Source organism: Natrix helvetica (genome assembly GCF_964273705.1).
Source record: "Natrix helvetica genome assembly, chromosome: 3".
NCBI classification, from domain to species: Eukaryota; Metazoa; Chordata; class Lepidosauria; order Squamata; family Natricidae; genus Natrix; species Natrix helvetica.
The window spans coordinates 86,146,928-86,163,630 of NC_138549.1; the positions used below are offsets into that span (position 1 = coordinate 86,146,928).

General features: G+C 41.9%; 1 protein-coding gene across 5 annotated transcripts in view; it reads right to left on the bottom strand.

Moving 5' to 3' along the window:
* Positions 1-16,703, bottom strand: part of DPYD (dihydropyrimidine dehydrogenase) — a 628,073-nt gene that overhangs the window by 293,706 nt on the left and 317,664 nt on the right. For all 5 annotated transcript variants that reach the window (XM_081946459.1, XM_081946458.1, XM_081946461.1 and 2 more), the window contains 2 exons: positions 6,318-6,425; positions 2,326-2,495 (listed from right to left, as the gene is read on the bottom strand). In XM_081946459.1, the coding sequence (XP_081802585.1) occupies positions 2,326-2,495; positions 6,318-6,425 (278 nt within the window). The remainder of the gene's footprint in view (positions 1-2,325; positions 2,496-6,317; positions 6,426-16,703) is intronic.

Below are 16,703 nucleotides of genomic sequence, written 5' to 3' on the forward strand. Positions count from 1 at the left end.
ATTTGACAAATAAAAATAAATAATATATGTACAGGTGGTCCTCAACCTACAACAGTTCATTTACTGACTGTTCGAAGTTACAGCGGCAGTGGAAAAAGTGACTTATGACCATTTTTCACAGTTATGATTATGGCAATATTCCCAAGATCACGTGATCAAAATTTAGATGCTTGGCAAATGGCATATATTTATGATGGTTGTCGGTTTATGATGGTTGTAGTGTATTGGATCATGTGATAACTTTTTGTGTTATCAAAGTCAAAGGGGAAGCCAGGTTCACTTAAAAACCCTCTTACTAACTTAACAACTGCAGTGATTCACTTAACAACTGTGGCTAAAAAGGTCCTAAAATTGGCCAAAATTCACTTAATAACTGTCTGACTTAGCAACAGAAATTTTAGGCTCCATTGTGCTCATAGATTGAAGACTACCTGGATTGTCTAAAGCCACAGATTTATTTGCTTTAAGAGCCTTGACTTACAGGGTTTGCTATATTGGATGTATTCATGAAACTGGGCACTTTCATAATATCAATGTTACAGTGTAGTTCCTCTATATTTAAAGTGCTTCTATTCTGATAGGTAGCAATGTGGATTAACTCTGGAATGGACTGTCATTATAATGATGGATGATTCAGGTTTGATCAGTATCACCTTCTTCATTCATTACGCCCCCCCCCCCAAAAAAAGTACACTCTTATGCACTTGCTTCTAAAGCTAAGAAATTTGGAATCAGGAAGCTGAATTACAGATATGCTTCAGTCCACACATTAATTATTGTAGTACTGATCAGATCAAAATCTGTGAAAATTCACACTGATCAAACAGTCTTAAAAACCTTACCAGGATAGTCAATGAATACAAGATAAGAAAAGTATGGTGAAGGACTTGAATATTCAGCTGTGGCCAATTTCAATATTAAGCTCTGTGCTTATGTGTGCAATCACATACTTATCCACAGATGTCAAATGGGTAGTTTGTTCTATGTATTCATCAAGTTCTAATTTGATTTGATGTATGATATGAAGTTGTTGTATATGACGACAAATGGTGTAATTTACTGTGTTCATGCCTATGAAAGAATCAACATGACCAACACTTTCTGAATTTGGTTTTCTAAGGGCTACATTTAGAAAAGATGAAGTGACATATATTCCAAAGGGTTAGGACTGGATTGTTCCCACTATTCTCAAAAGCATTTCTTCTTTTTATTTCTACACAGTGTCATAAAAGAATAATCAGGACAGGGAACAAGCACTGATGGTGCTTTGCTTGTAGGACAGCCCTCATTCCACCATGTGATACAGCCTTTCTTTACAACAGCTGTTATTTAGCTTTTTTGCTTTGTTTCTTTCCATTTCCAAAACCGTGGAGATGTTTTGCAGACTGTGTGCAATATGTAATTCGGCCTGAGCATCATCATCATCATACGACCGAGTTGCTACATTAATCCACTGGTCATTATGTAAAAAATACATCTTACCTGTTTCCAAAAAGTCATGGGAGCACAAAGTGAAAAAAGTTACCGAAAGTGAGAATGTGAAGATCTTGTGGGACTTTCGAATACAGACGGATCTTCATTTAGAACACAATACACCAGATATCACGGTTGTAGGGGGCCGAAACATACAATTTATCGACATCACAGTACCAGGAGATGCCAGAGTCGAACAAAAAGAACTGGAAAAAAATCACGAAATACCGCGACCTGGCCATCGAAACTACCCAATTATGGATAAAACATGTAAGAGTGATACCCATTGTCATCGGGACACTTGGTACCATGTCCAAGAATTTTATAAGATACATCAACCAATTGCAGCTTCCTTCAATAACACCAGAGGAACTGTAAAAAACTGGGCTACTCGGAACATCTTATATTTTAAGAAGGTATTTGGTTGATACTAGGACGCTTGCAGCAACTGTATCAACCATTAACACCAATCAATGATATTTGTGATACATTTTTGAATGTTCAGTTGTCTGAGTTTCATATTTAATGAATAAAGTATAATAATAAAAATAATAATACATCAACCAATTGCAGCTTCCTGCAATAACTCCAGCGGAACTGCAAAAAACTGTGCTACTTGGAACATCGTACATCTTAAGAAGGTACTTGGTTGATACCTAGGACGCTGCAGCAACCTGTATCAACCATTAGCACCAGTCAATGGTATTTGTGATGCATTTTTGAATGTGCAGTTGACTGAGTTTCATGTTTAATGAACAAAGTATAATATAATAATTATAAATCAGCATGTTCTTTATTAAGTTTTTTTTTTTAAATTAATGTGTCCCTCAATTGCAACATTGTGAAATTTACCTCTTCCGGGACAGCCCGTATATTAGTAAATCCTTTCCTGAAGACCACAAAAACACGTCGAGCTCCGCAGCGCAAAGCTGATGTTGCACAATCAAAGGCAGTATCGCCTGCTCCAAGAACAATCACGGTTCCCTGTATTGATGGCAATGAAGAGCGACAGCCGCATATTCCTGAATGATGAAAGGAAAACCCCATTTTCAAGGAGAAAAAAAAAACTATTTCTGCATGACAGCTCAAACGACACTTGTACTCGAAGCAGTGTAAAATTGCATCTTGCCGTTTCCAAGCATGGAGAGTCACTATCAAATTATTCTGCTTCATTGAGAGTTTTATTCCCTCTTTTAAGATATGCTCATACATGTAATTTCATAGTCAGTACCTTTAGTAGCATTGCCTTCCTGTCTTGGCAGGAAATAAAGTATAATGCACTTGGAAAAAAGAACAAGAAGAAATTGTACAGCCTTGTCAGATTGAATACAACTAATTCAAGATTGTTGTGTTCAAAAAATTAAGCCTTTGACTCCTTTCTTGTCAGCATCAAAATTATTTGAGAAATGAAAAAGGGAGAAAAAATCCATGCTACAAGAGGTTTTGTCCATCAGTGGAGTCTATCTTTGACAACACAGGTTTCTCTTTCAGATTTTATCTTAAATAGCCTCATAAGTCATGTTGTTTCAGCCCCAATTTAGACCACATTTAAAAGGGAGTTAGAGAAATTCAAGGAAGAAAAGCTTATTAGTGTCCACTATTTATAACATCACCTTAGTTTAAAAATCATTTTGCAGGCCTAAGGAAAACTGCACATCTATTTTTCATCTTAGGGCCAGATTGTGCTGGAACAACATGCATCACTTCCTGTTCTGGAACCTCTGATAAATCACCCCAGAATGTTCAGATTAGTCAGTTTAAGGGAAATATCACATCGTTATACACACAGGATGGAATCACTAAGAGCAATTGTTGAGGGCATGCAAAGTTATTCTATCTGTGGGCTTCTGAAAGATACCTGGTTGGTCACTGTGGAAACAGTTACTGGTTAACACAGATCCCCCCCCCCCGCTTCTAATGAGTGGATACTTTTAACACACATCTGGGGTACTTACCATATATTTTTTTTTAATGAAATTTTTCCTAAACTACTTTATTATGTTGATAAAGTGTTTTGCACAGAAGACAAATGGGATATAAATCCTTAAAAGTATGATTCCATGTGCAACACATACTAAAAGAAAAAGGTAAATGTTTTCCTTGTCCAGTCATGTCTGACTCTAGGGAGTGGTACTCATCTCTCTTTTCTGGCCAAGGGAGCCAGTGTTGTCTGAAGATGTTTCTGTGGTCATGTGGCAAGGATGACTTATATGGCAAAGGCGCAGGAAATGCTGTTACCTTCCCACTTTAAGTGGTATCTATTTATCTACTTGCATTTGCATGTTTTCAAATTGCAAGGCTGGCAAGAGTTGGTGCAACCAGAAAGTTGGCAGTTCAAGACACAATGGAGATAAACCTTAGTATAAATGTGCAAGGTCATAGCCTGAATGTGAACTATGCTGTTCAGCAATCTCGATGTTCCCAACTCCATAGAATTGTAAGGTTATTATGATTTTTGATGTAATTTCAATTGTTCCAGATTAATATCTCAATTCTTTCATTTTAAAAAAAGCATTATGCAGGAAAAAAAAAACTTACACATAAGCTGATGTTTACTACTACACTGGAAAATTAAGAAAAATGGATGGGGGGGACACCTTAAAATCATTCTAATGTTGTTTTACTTTTTAAAAGATAAAATAAATTACTGTAATTTTTGAAATGATAACATAAATTAACACTAATTTATAACCTGAAGGCACCTCTGATCGGTCTGAGGGTTAGGGATCCCTGCACTGGATACACTTATTTTACAGCCGCATTTATCTATATGAACATTAGATTTCTATATGCCAAATATTTCCTAATTTTATCTGGGAGGCATATCATTTTTTTTAAAGAGGAAAAATATTTCTGGACCTTTTCATGCTATGATACCTACAGTCAATTCAAACAATATGTACTATACATGTAAATTACTCAGCATTGTTGGACTGGTGCAGTATATGCTAGTATACACTTTAGCTCCTCACTGCAACAACTATGGTAGAGATTTTTCATGTAGTCTACCCATACGGTGAATAATTTAAATATATTACTATGTAAGATCACTACCAAATGGAACAGGCTTTTGCCAGCGTCCCAAAAGACAAATGTATGGTAATATTTAAATCAGGTTTAATCTGCCTGAATTAACAAGCATAAAATAGAGGACCAGAGAAATATTTTGAATAACTACATTAAAAGATTTGTCTGACAAAGGCAAAAAATCTGTCCAAGTACATCTATATTAAGACCAGAGCTATAACAAATCTATAGTGGTGCCAAAGAAATCTTGGAATATATTGAATGGCTTTTATTGGTGATCTACTGGTTCTACGTGATAGCTACTAACCTATGGGAAAGGTGTATACCTAATAGAAATCTATTTTTCCTGTGATTGTCCTTGCTCATATGTACTGGAGTCTTTTAAGAGTGAGTCCCGATACGATCACAAGGAAGCTCTGGTGAATTATGAATGGTGAAAGGCTACCTCCTGAATAGATACTGATTGCAAGAGATGTGCTGACAACTGATTGCCCATTGCGGGTGATGGGATGATTTCTTCTTGCTGAGTAAACAGAGATTGTAAAAGGAATATAAGGTAGACTAGTCCCAGGCAACAAGCTCACTGAGTGAATAAATACAGAAATAAAATAGGAATTTTAAAGACAGTCCCTAAAAATGTTGTAAATCACAGCTTAAGTATTTGACTAATATGAGATTCTGAGGAAAGAAGAAGAAAAAGAAAATGGTGACTTTCAATACTTCTGGCATAGAAGTATTCCCCTCCAACTCTGCCATACTGTTATTCTTACATAAACAACCAGAGATATTGCAACCTGTTGGAAAAAGTACTACAGAATGAAAGACAAGTCATTCTGTCTCACCACTTAACTGTGTAAGTGGAAGAAGCCACATTGTGTCTATGAAATAACGGGATAACAGAGTTGGAAGGGACCTTGGAGGTCTTCTAGTTCAACCCCCTGCTCAAGTAGAAAACCTTATACTATTTCAAACAAATGATTGTCCAATCTCTTCTTTAAAATATCCAGTTATAAAGCAACCACAACGTCTGAAGTCAAGCCATTCCACTGATTAATTGTTCTGTCAGGAAATTTCTCCTTATTTCTAGGTTGGTTCTCTCCTTGATTAGTTTCCATCCATTGTTTCTTGCCCTATCTTCAGGTATTGTGAAGAATACGTTGACCCCTTCTTCTTTGTGACAGTCTCTCAAATATTGGATGATTGCTATCATGTCACCCCTAGTCCTTCTTTTCATTAAACTAGACATACCCAATCCTTGCAACTGTTCTTCATATGTTTTAGCCTCTGGTTCCATAATCATCTTTGCTGCTCTTCTCTACACTCTTTCTAGAGTCTCAACATCTTTTATTTTATTTTGTGGTGACCAAAACTGGATGAAATATTCCAATTGTGGTCTTACCAAGGCTTTATTAACTTTTGATGACAAGTTCATCAAAATTATTTTCTCCTTTGAAATAAATGTTAGTAACAAATTCATTTTCATCAACTTGAATTGAAACTGGTAAAAAAAAAACCCATATCATTCTGTTTTCCTGCACATGCATTAATTGGGGATGATGTTAGCTGGATTAATTAAAAACCCAATACATTTGGCAACAATGGAGAAAAAATGGAACTATGCACTATTAAACTACAATGAAATCTGATTCTTTGCCTTAGTTATTTTATCTTTCTTTCCAATGCTCATTCTTTTAACTGTTTTGGAATTAGAATGTATTTTAATGTATTATGCAATAGATCACATTAATCATATAAAAGATGACATATAAATATTGCATATGCATATCAAAACAAACAAAATAACAGAGCATATCTACCTGGTTTACTTGCCATAGACACCAGTGGTAGGAATTCTTTTGATGTATAAAATCCTTCTTCCATTCCCAATCCCTGAAATACAGATTCTTTCTTTGGTTCTGGTAGACCTAAGACAATAAATATTCAATAATGAAATGAAAAAAATAAAGAAAAGGATATATGTTTCCTTCTGTAAATGCACACAAATTCTCAAAAGATTTATGTTTTGTCAACCAGTTTCTTTCTCTGGTAATTTTTAGTGATTTTATAACAGAGGCAGGATTTGAACCTTAAACTTTTCAATTTGTAGCCCAGTGAAATCTGGATAAACAAGTTTGCTGCTTAACTGATTTGTTTAAAAGTCTGACAAAAAAGGAACAATTGACACTTTTGTACATATTGGGATGATTTTCATTTTTAAAAGTTCCTTTCTGCTACAAAATGTCACACACAAAAATATCACATTTCTTAAAAAAATATTCTATACATACACATCAAGAAATGTGTTGAATCTTCTGGTTGGTTTTCTTGCTTAGTGTAATAAATGATACTTGAGAAGGATTTATATAACCATTTGAACGCAACTCAAAAAAATATGACACATTAATCCCAATAGTGTCAAAACAATGTCTTTGTGGTCTCTCAAAGCCTCTTATACAACATTCAGGACAGTGTCAGATGCCATTTTATTTTAGCGAGAAGTCTCAATCAGCAGTCAAGACAAGAAAAGTAACTTTTCTTTACTTAAAAAAAGGATTGTTTCTGGTGGAAGACACATGGCATCTCAAACAATTGGGATAAACAAGTTGGGATGACTATATAAAGATTTTGGTCTCAGCGGCATTTATATGGTTAATGACTGTAAGGACATTTTCTCTGGATTCTTTGTGAGACAATTGACAAGAGTGTAATTCAAGCGTCAATCAAAAGGGAGAAATGATGCTGTGGGCAGAATGTGCTAGCGGAGCTGTTTTGTACACAGCTCTAAGTGTAAATTCTGAAGGAATGTAAACCTGAGTATATTTCATCCCACAGGAAGATGTCCAAGAAAACAAAGTCTGAAAGGGCGCTTGACCCTTGAGTAAGCATAAAAGGCCAATGAAATGGACCTGGTGAAACCAACATTGTCCCTCCAACCTTCTGAAAGCTGATGAGGAGAGAGGACAGAATATAAAGAAAAGCAGCAGCTGAACAGTTTAGGGTCCAAGAGATTTAAAAGACAGAGCATAGACTACCACCACCCACTTCCAGCATTAGGCCTGTCTCCTGTGAAGCTAGGTTGTGCTGGGGTTAGAGGAGAGAAATAATTGGGGGAGGAGGTTGAAAATGCCATTAACATCTACGTCTCCTAATCCAAACAAACAGCATAGCAATTGGGAGAGAAACACAAGAAAATGGAGGTATGGTTGCTTCAGGACTCATCATCTATGTTTTAAGAAAAGAATACCAGGATGTAGTTGTTAATTTGCTGGTTTGCTTGGCGTGCTGTCTCTGGATAATTGTTTGCAAGGAGCAACATTTGAGTTGAACAAATTAGTGATGGGAGAGTAGATAGAACTTTGATTTAGGATGGATGGTATTGGGGGAGTTCCATAAGAAGGGCAGGGCAAAGAAGGGCAGATTAGGAGTCAGAGTCGGAAGGGTCACCATATTCAGGGCTTCTGGGGAGAGAATCCACTTTCAAAGAGGAACAGCAAGAAGTGTTAGTGCTAAATGGAGTAGCCATTGAATGGATACCACCAGGATCCATACAGGAGAAACCAGTGGGGATGGGGCTGTACTTTGACTAGTCTTGTTCTTTGTAGATTGTTCCCTGTGAGGTGGTCATCTGGAGGGTTATAGAAGGATTGTGTACATTGAACACTTATTGTTCACTTCATTTATTTGAAGTATTTGGAGCTGAAACACATTTTTACGTTATTTTGTGTGTGTGTTAAGCATCCAGATAATGAACTTCGCAGCATTTCAATAGGAGGACAGCTACAGGACAATAAAGTGTTGATGGACTCAGTTTTAGCAGTTGATTCAAATGCTCCAAGTTTGCATAGATTATAATTATTTGTTCTTCTGTAGAAAGAGTGCGAAACAACTGAGCCAGTAGTTCTTCCTCATCCGCTGTAGGGTCGACTGATGTCTGTATCTTCTCTTTAATTAAATCAAGGGTGTTACGCCTCCTGTGCTTATCTGGTCCTGACCTTGGTGTTGGTGGAGCATTCTACTGTGTAGATGGGTTGCTGGCTGAGATTATGAACTCTGGGGCTTATGCCATTCTCTCTCACAGACTTGGCTCTCCTCCCAGAATTTTGCAGTGGTTGTACACTCCTATTGTGAAAGACACGGATAGGCATAATTGGAAATCCCCTTACAAAAATTTTAAAGGGAATGTGAATTGCCTAAAAACAAATATGCTTCTTTCAAGGCCATGCCATCTTGGAGGACAGGAGATTTCTGTAAATTTACTGGAATATATTCTACACTGAAGAAGTTGTGAAAGGGAGTATAGTACAGCTTGTCTGTTATGCTACTATCTTTGTTTGAGAATGCTATATCACCTTTGTTAATCTTTGACCAATTTTCTTTACTGTGTATTAATTTCTATCCTCCTCATCAACTAGGTCACCCAAATCTGTAACCATGTTGATTCTTTCCTCATTCTTTGCCTGAGTAAGATCCCTGGTGCAAATATACTAATATGTGGGGATTTTCAAGAGAAAGTTGGTTGCAATAATGAAGCCTCTGTGAACAATTTCAATGCCGGTCTCCCTGAATAAGTAACTGGGCCACTTTTTGTGTCCAGATCCTTCAAAGATACAAATTATAATATACCTGGCTTTAGTTTGCTATCTCTCGTACATAGGCTTAACATGCAAATGTTAAATAGCTTTGTCTAAAGTAATTTCCCTGGGCAATATACTTTTTGGTGCCTTCACAAGTTATCCTCTATAGTCCCAAAGGTGCTTTTTCAAGAGGCAACTGGACTTTCTTGTTTTTCTTTGAAGACATTTTGCTTCTTATCCAAGAAGCTTCTTCAACTCTGGAAGCTTCTTGGATGAGAAGCAAAACATCTTCAAAGAAAAATTTAAAAAGTCCACGTTTCTTGAAAAAGCACTTTTGGGACAACCATGACCTGGATGACTGAGAATCTCGATAGATATTTAGCTATGCTTTATAGGTTATGTAATAATTTCTAGGGACCTGGCCCCCTTGCCTTAAGCATTTTGGCATAATTCCTAGGTTTGAAAGTAATCACGTTTCCTAATGTTCATTGAAAATTTAGACAAGGCTTAATGAAGAACCTAGTTTAGACACATTTAAAATGCCCAATGGGAGGCTGCTTTTACGGGTTTAGATAGAATGGCTCCCTTGAAGATAGGATAGCCCAATGTTTCACTCAGTGGAAAGTGCATACTTTTTAATCTCCATGATTTCAGGACATGCTCAGACCTAACCATCCCATAAAGTAGCAGAATACTACTTCATGCCACAATTTCACCGCTAAGCACCACACTTTTGTAACAAAGGCAATAATAACCTGATCAGGAGACAAAGGCATTCTACATTTAACAAATCTTGCATAGCTTCCAAAGCTGCATTATTAGAATGCTATGCTGCCTCACTGAATGCCAATTACATCCAAATTTTATAGGATCAGGGGGAAAAAAATAAGCCTCTGCTCAGAAAAAAAAAACAGGATCAGAAGAAAATATGGTCACAACTAATCAAGTCCATAAATTCTTCCTTACATACTATAATGAATTGTTCCCAGCATTACACAATCGCATTGTAGCATCTCCTCAAGTACCCGAGCATGTCATTTCCAAACCCTTTATTACGATCTATATGCTAACACCTATGTGATGGATGTACTTTTATTTATACTACCATAGTGGCGCTCAGTCACGTGCAAGGAAATTAAAAATCTCATTAATCAGCTTAACTGTGGTAGAGTCCCCAGGAGTGACCATATCTCCCCCCCCCCCCCCCGAGCTAATTAAATCCAATTCAAATTGTTGGGCCATTGCTTTGGTCTCTTTTTTCATACATTAGCCACACAGTAAGATTCCAGAAGACTAGAGAAAAGCTATAATTGTTCCTTTATATAAAATGGGTGATAGGAATGATGTAGCTAATTATAGGCCAATTAGTCTATTGAACATCATTAACAAACTCTGTGCCAGCAACCCTGTTCACCAAACTCCAAACCTGGGTAATAGATGCGGCAATAATTGACCCCGAGCATCCAGGTTTTCAACTAGGATGAAGCACTATAGACCATTGCCTATAGTGCTTCAACATCCAGCAGATTAAAACACAAATAACTCTGATTTGTATTTGTATGGATCTTTCATTGATTTCAAGGAAGCTTTTAATAATATCTTGAGAATTGGACTCTAGGACAGTGATAGATAATCTTATCGGCACCGAGTGCCGAAACTGGAGCGTGTGCGCCTGAACCCGGAGGAGCATCTGGCTGCTGCATGCATGCGTACCAGACCAGCTATCCGGCACGCATGTGCATGACAGAAACCAGAAGAGCAGCTGGCGATGCTGCGCATGCCCACAGAGAGTGCTCCATGTGCCACTTCTTGCACGGGTGCCATCAGTTCGCCATCATGGCTCTAGGACATTGTGATTAAATCCTCTACAGACAAAAGTATGCTTGCTCCTAATTCAAAAGCTGTATGATAAAACTGTCCTTAGAGTAAGATGTAACCATGAAAGGACTTTTCTGAATTTATCCATCCCCAGTCAAGGGGATGAAACAAGGATGCATTTTAGCACCATTGCTTTGCAACATATATATCAACCCTCTCATTAAAATCCATCAGAGAGTTGATTTCCATGTGCCTAAATTAGCTGATCGACATCTCCTATTCTACTCTATGCTGATGATGTAGTTCTTCTCTCCTTATCTTCTGTAGGCATGCTGCGGGCGCTAAGAAGCTGGCATCCTACTGTAATGAGGAGCAATTAGGAATCAACTGTGATAAATCTAATGTTTTATTTTTTTCCAACAAAAGACAAAGGCCCAAGTGGGCAATTGATTCCCAAGTCAAATGTTTTAAGCACTTGGGCACCGTATTACAGACTTCTAAGAAATTAACAACCCAGGTAAATTATGCCATTTCTACTGCCCAAAAGAACACACAAGCAACAACCAATTTTTATAGGTAACAGAACAAATTACATCCCAGTGGCAGTCAGCTGTTTATAAATAAAACAGCTGTTCAACTACAATTTGGGTGGGATAGAACCACCCAAATAAAAACCTAAGAGCTTATGAAATCATTTACATTTCCTTAGGACCTTGTTCAGTACTCCAAAACACACTCCTACTGCAGTCTGCAGGCTTGAAGCTAGCCTGCAAGTATTAAGACTCAGACTTGGAACAGGATTCTAGTCTTAGGCATCAGAATCGTGTTTGAGCCTGCAGGCCTGAGGCCTCTGCTGTTGTCAAAGAGCTTGCCCGTCTCATCGACACTGAATCTGCATAAAGTAACTTTTAAATCTTGGTCTCCCTGCTGAATACTTAGGCCAATTAACACTTGAGAAGGCCAAATCAATGGTAAAAGAAAGAATTGGTGATGTTGATTGCCAACTGAGTCTCTGCGCATGCCCAAGATGGTGTCCTGCCACATTTGAGGAGAGCTTCAGGGAGATGATTGTCCTTCTTGGGGTTTGCAAGGGGTACCCTATCCCATCGTTGGTTCCAGGTCCAGCTATGAGAACTTCCTGGGACCTTGGGGATACCCTTGAGCTGCGATGTCCTGCCTTGTAGCCAGAACATCGTGAGTGAAATGGGGCGGTTGGCGGTAAAAGGAGAATGGAGAGCGTCGGCAGCTGCCAGCGTGGGTGTGGTCAGCAGCTGTGGCGGGACACCCAGCCTGGGGTCTCTGCAGCTGGCGTGGGTGTGGTCGTCGGTGGCGGCGGGATACCCAGCCTGATGTCTCTGCAGCCGGCATGGGAGTGGTCGGCGGCAGCGGGACGCCCGGCCTGGGGTCTCTGCAGCTGATGCTCCCCACGCTGTGGTGTTATCCCGGTTGCTCCCCCCTGCACCTCGCTTATGGACATGATAGATTGGATCAGCAGGGAGTGGCTGAGGCAGCTGGCATGGATATTGACGCCAGCGGAAGATGGCTTTGGTAGTTGGCGTGGGCACGGTTGGAGTGGGGGGGTCCTTCGTTGTGGCCCCCTCCGGTATCACCACCGTTGCCTGGGCCACCGTACTGTGCCATTTGGCCATTTGACGCCTCCTCCTGTGACACTATGGACTGGGTCAACGGAGTGTGGCCCTGGCGACAGATATGAGCGCGGCTGGCATGTACAGAGCTTGGCTGTTGGAGTCGTTGAAGTTGGAGCAACCACCGCTGCCGCCGCTGTCCTCACCGCCGCCATCACTGGCCGCTTCACCACCTCACAATCTATCATCTGCTACGATTTTGACAGCTGGCCATTACTCTTACATACTGTCCTTAACACCAACCATTTCTATAATGGACACAAGCTTCCCGCTACCCCCTTGAACACTGTTAGCTGCCCCCCCATGGAAATGTCATCTCCTCATTCCATCTCCCCATGATGTCATCCCATTTGGTTGATGCCACACTCTCCTCTATGTTATACTGCGACAGAACTTTACTCCCTCCTTTCCCAGGGATGGCCTTCTTGCCTATCAAGACGCTTCCTTAATGACGGATCTTGGGATCTCGAGAGGTGGCATGCGAAGAAGAGATTTCTTAGGGGTTTTTAACAGGGATTTTTAAATCAAATTTTAAGGGAGGGCAGGGGGGTTGATTCAGATGGCTCAGTCAGGCTTGGGGGGGGGGAGTCTCCAGGGGACAGGCCAGAGCTAACTAATGGGCGTGGGTTGGGAGTGCCGGGAAGGATTGGGATTCCGGGGGAGATATTAAGCCATTCCATTGGGGGGTTTACCATCTCTACTGTTTGTGGGAGAGGCAGATATGGTGGGGGCCGAGGGCCAAATTATGTTCGGGAGATGCAGGTTCGCTGTTTAAGAGCGATCGCGCGTTCCGACCCTCATCGTCCTTCTCGCACCCCTGGCTGCTCGGGATTACAGGACCCTGGTCTCCGGCTGGTGTTGCTTAACGCCAGGTCCGTGGTGCATAAAGCTCCCCTCATTTACGACCTCATACAAGAGGGTAGACCGGACCTGGCGTGCATTACAGAGACCTAGTTGGGCCATGAGGAGGGTGTTCCCCTTAGTGAACTATGCCCATCAAGCTTCCGGGCGTTTCACCAGCCGAGAGCCCGGGACAGGGGTGGGGGGTGGCGGTGGTTATTAGGAAGAGTCTCAGACCTCAGGAGGTCACTGTGCCTCAGATAGGCGGGTGTGAGTCCCTTTTTGTGAAATGAGACCTTGGAGTTCAGGTGGGTCTTTTTGTTACATGCCTGTCTCCCTGATACGTTTCATCGGCCCTGCCGGAGCTGCTGGATGTGTTAGCTGGATTGACGGTTGGTTTCCCCAGGTTTATGATCCTGGGGGATTTCAATGTGCCTTCCATTGGCGAGACATCCGAGTCAGCGTGGGAGTTCATGGCTTCCATGATGGCTATGGACCTAACTCAGTTAATTCAAGACCCCACCCATAATAGGGGACACACGCTCGACCTGATTTTTGTCTCTGGGCAGTGGATGAATGATTTAGATTTAGAGGATATTTCTATTCAACCCTTGTCATGGTCTGATCATTTCCTCATCAGGAGGCGGAACTAACTAGATGGTTCAGCCCCAGGCGTTCTGATGGACCCTGAAAGGTTCCTGATGGAACTTGGGACTTTTCCTGAATCCCTTGATCACAACTCGACTGAAGCCCTAGTGGAAGCCTGGGATAGGGCGGCCACTGGGGCCTTGGATCGCGTTGTGCCTTTGCAGCCTCTGACCTGGTGTCGATCCCAGGTGGCTCCCTGGTTTACCGAAGAGCTCCGGGAGATGAAACGCCCAAAAAGAAGCCTAGAGAGTGGTTGGAGGGCCAGCTGGTCCGAATCTGATCGAACACTAGTAAGAATTCATATTAAATCCTACTTAGTGGCGATAAAAGCGGCAAAACAGCAACATTTTTCCGCTCTTATCGCGTCCGCAGATAACTGCCCAGCCGCCCTGTTTAGGGTGACCCGTTCCTTACTTAACCAAGGAACTGGGAAAGACCCCTTGCAGGGTAGGGCTGAAGAATTTGTTCAGTATCTGCAGGAAAAAATCGCTCAGATCCGGACAGGCTTGGACTCTGACTGGGTAGATTTGGGCGAGTCGACGGGGATGAATCTTGTGCAGACAATCTGGGATGAGTTTGACCCTGTGACCCCCGAGGGCGTGGACAGGATTATGTGGAGACTCAGTGCTGCCACTTGTATGCTGGACCCGTGTCCCTCTTGGTTAGTTTCGGCTTCTCGGGAGGTGACACGAGGCTGGCTCCAGGCGATTACCAATGCTTCATTGGGAGAGGGGTTCTTTCCCACCGCCTTGAAGGAGGCGGTGGTGAGGTCCCTCCTTAAGAAGCCTTCCCTGGACCCAGCTTCTTTAGCCAACTATCTTCCGGTCTCCAACCTTCGCTTTGTAGCGAAGGTTGTCGAGAGTGGTAGCACGTCAGCTTCCCCAGTACCTGGATGAAGCTGTCTACCTGGATCCGTTTCAGTCGGGTTTCAGGCCCGGGTACAGCATGGAGACGGCATTGGTCGCATTGGTCGATGATCTCTGGAGGGCCCGGGACAGGGGCTGCTCCTCTGTCCTGGTCCTATTAGACCTCTCGGCGGCTTTCGATACCATCAACCATGGTATCCTACTGCGACGACTCGGGGGGTTGGGAGTGGGGGGGCACCGTTTTACAGTGGTTCTCCTCCTACCTGTCGGATCAGTTGCAGTTCGTGTTGACTGGAGGACAGGGATCGACCCCGAGGCACGTCACTTGTGGGGTGCCCCAAGGGTCGGTTCTCTCACCCCTCCTGTTCAACATATATATGAAACCGCTGAGCGAGATCATCCGTGGTTTTGGGGTACGGTATCATCGATATGCTGATGATACCCAACTTTTCATCTCTACCCCAAACCACCCAAACAATGCCCTCAACATGGTGTTCCGATGCCTGGAGGCTGTGCGGATCTGAATGGGGAGGAACAGGCTCAAGCTCAATCCCTCCAAGACTGAGTGGCTGTGGTTTCTGTCATCCCGATTTGTGCATCTTGTCCCATCTTTGATGATAGGGGGAGAAATTTTAGCCCCTTCAGAGAGGCCCCGCAATCTGGGAGTCCTCCTGGATACGTGGCTTAGTTTAGAAGAACACCTGACAGCCGTGACCAGGGGGGCCTTTTACCACGTTCGCCTGGTACGTCAGTTGCGCCCCTTCCTGGATCGGGATGCTCTGTGCACAGTCACTCATGCCCTCGTCCTTTCTCGCCTGCACTACTGCAACACTTTCTACATGGGGCTGCCCTTGAAGAGCACCCAGAGGCTTCAGCTGGTCCAGAATGCGGCCGCGTGGGTTGTCATGGGGGTACCTAAGTGTTACACCCCTTTTAGGCGGCCTGCACTGGTTGCCGGTTGTTTTCCGGGTGCGATTCAAGGTACTAATTATGACCTTTAAAGCGCTCCATGGCTTAGGCCCAGGGTACCTGCGAGACCACCTACTGCCACCAGTAGCCTCCCACCGTCCAGTGCATCCACAGAGTTGGCCTCCTGAGGGTGCCGTTGGCCAGACAGTGTCGGCTAGCAACCCCCAGGGGAAGAACCTCCTCTGTGGGAGCGCCTTCCCTCTGGAATGAGCTGCCCCCGGAGCTTCGCATAATCCCCGACCTCCGGTCCTTCCGACGCGCCCTAAAAAGTTGGCTTTTCCAGCAAGCCGGCCTGGCCTGTTAATTTTATCTAATTTTTAAAATGTTAGTTTTATATTAATTTGGTTTGTTTCTTGGATTGTTTCTAATTTTCTTTTAAGTTTTGTAATATGTGTTTTTTAATGCTGTATGTCGCCCTGAGTCCTTTGGGAGAAGGGCGGCATATAAATCCAATAAAACAAACAAACAAATGATATCACTCCTGAATGCTCCTGAATTCAGTTGCCAGATGTTAGATAGTCACAAGCTGTGGCTATTCCCTCTAACCCCAAGCAAGTATAGATGGTCCTTTTCCAGACCCATTTTGATGCTCTTCCTTTAGCATTGGTTTCAAGAAGATTTCTGGATCTCCTTATTTACAGGAAGGTAGGAACTCTTGCCCATGTCTTCATATGGTGTCCTTTTAATGATGCCTTAAGATGTGCTTCAATCTCCTATATTTGAGGGTCATACTGATTAATGTGATGTTCCTTACTTTTTAAGGAATGCTAACTCTATACTTACACACAGTACCAGATGGCCAAGTGACTTTATCAAGTCATACAATTGTACAAAACTTTTAA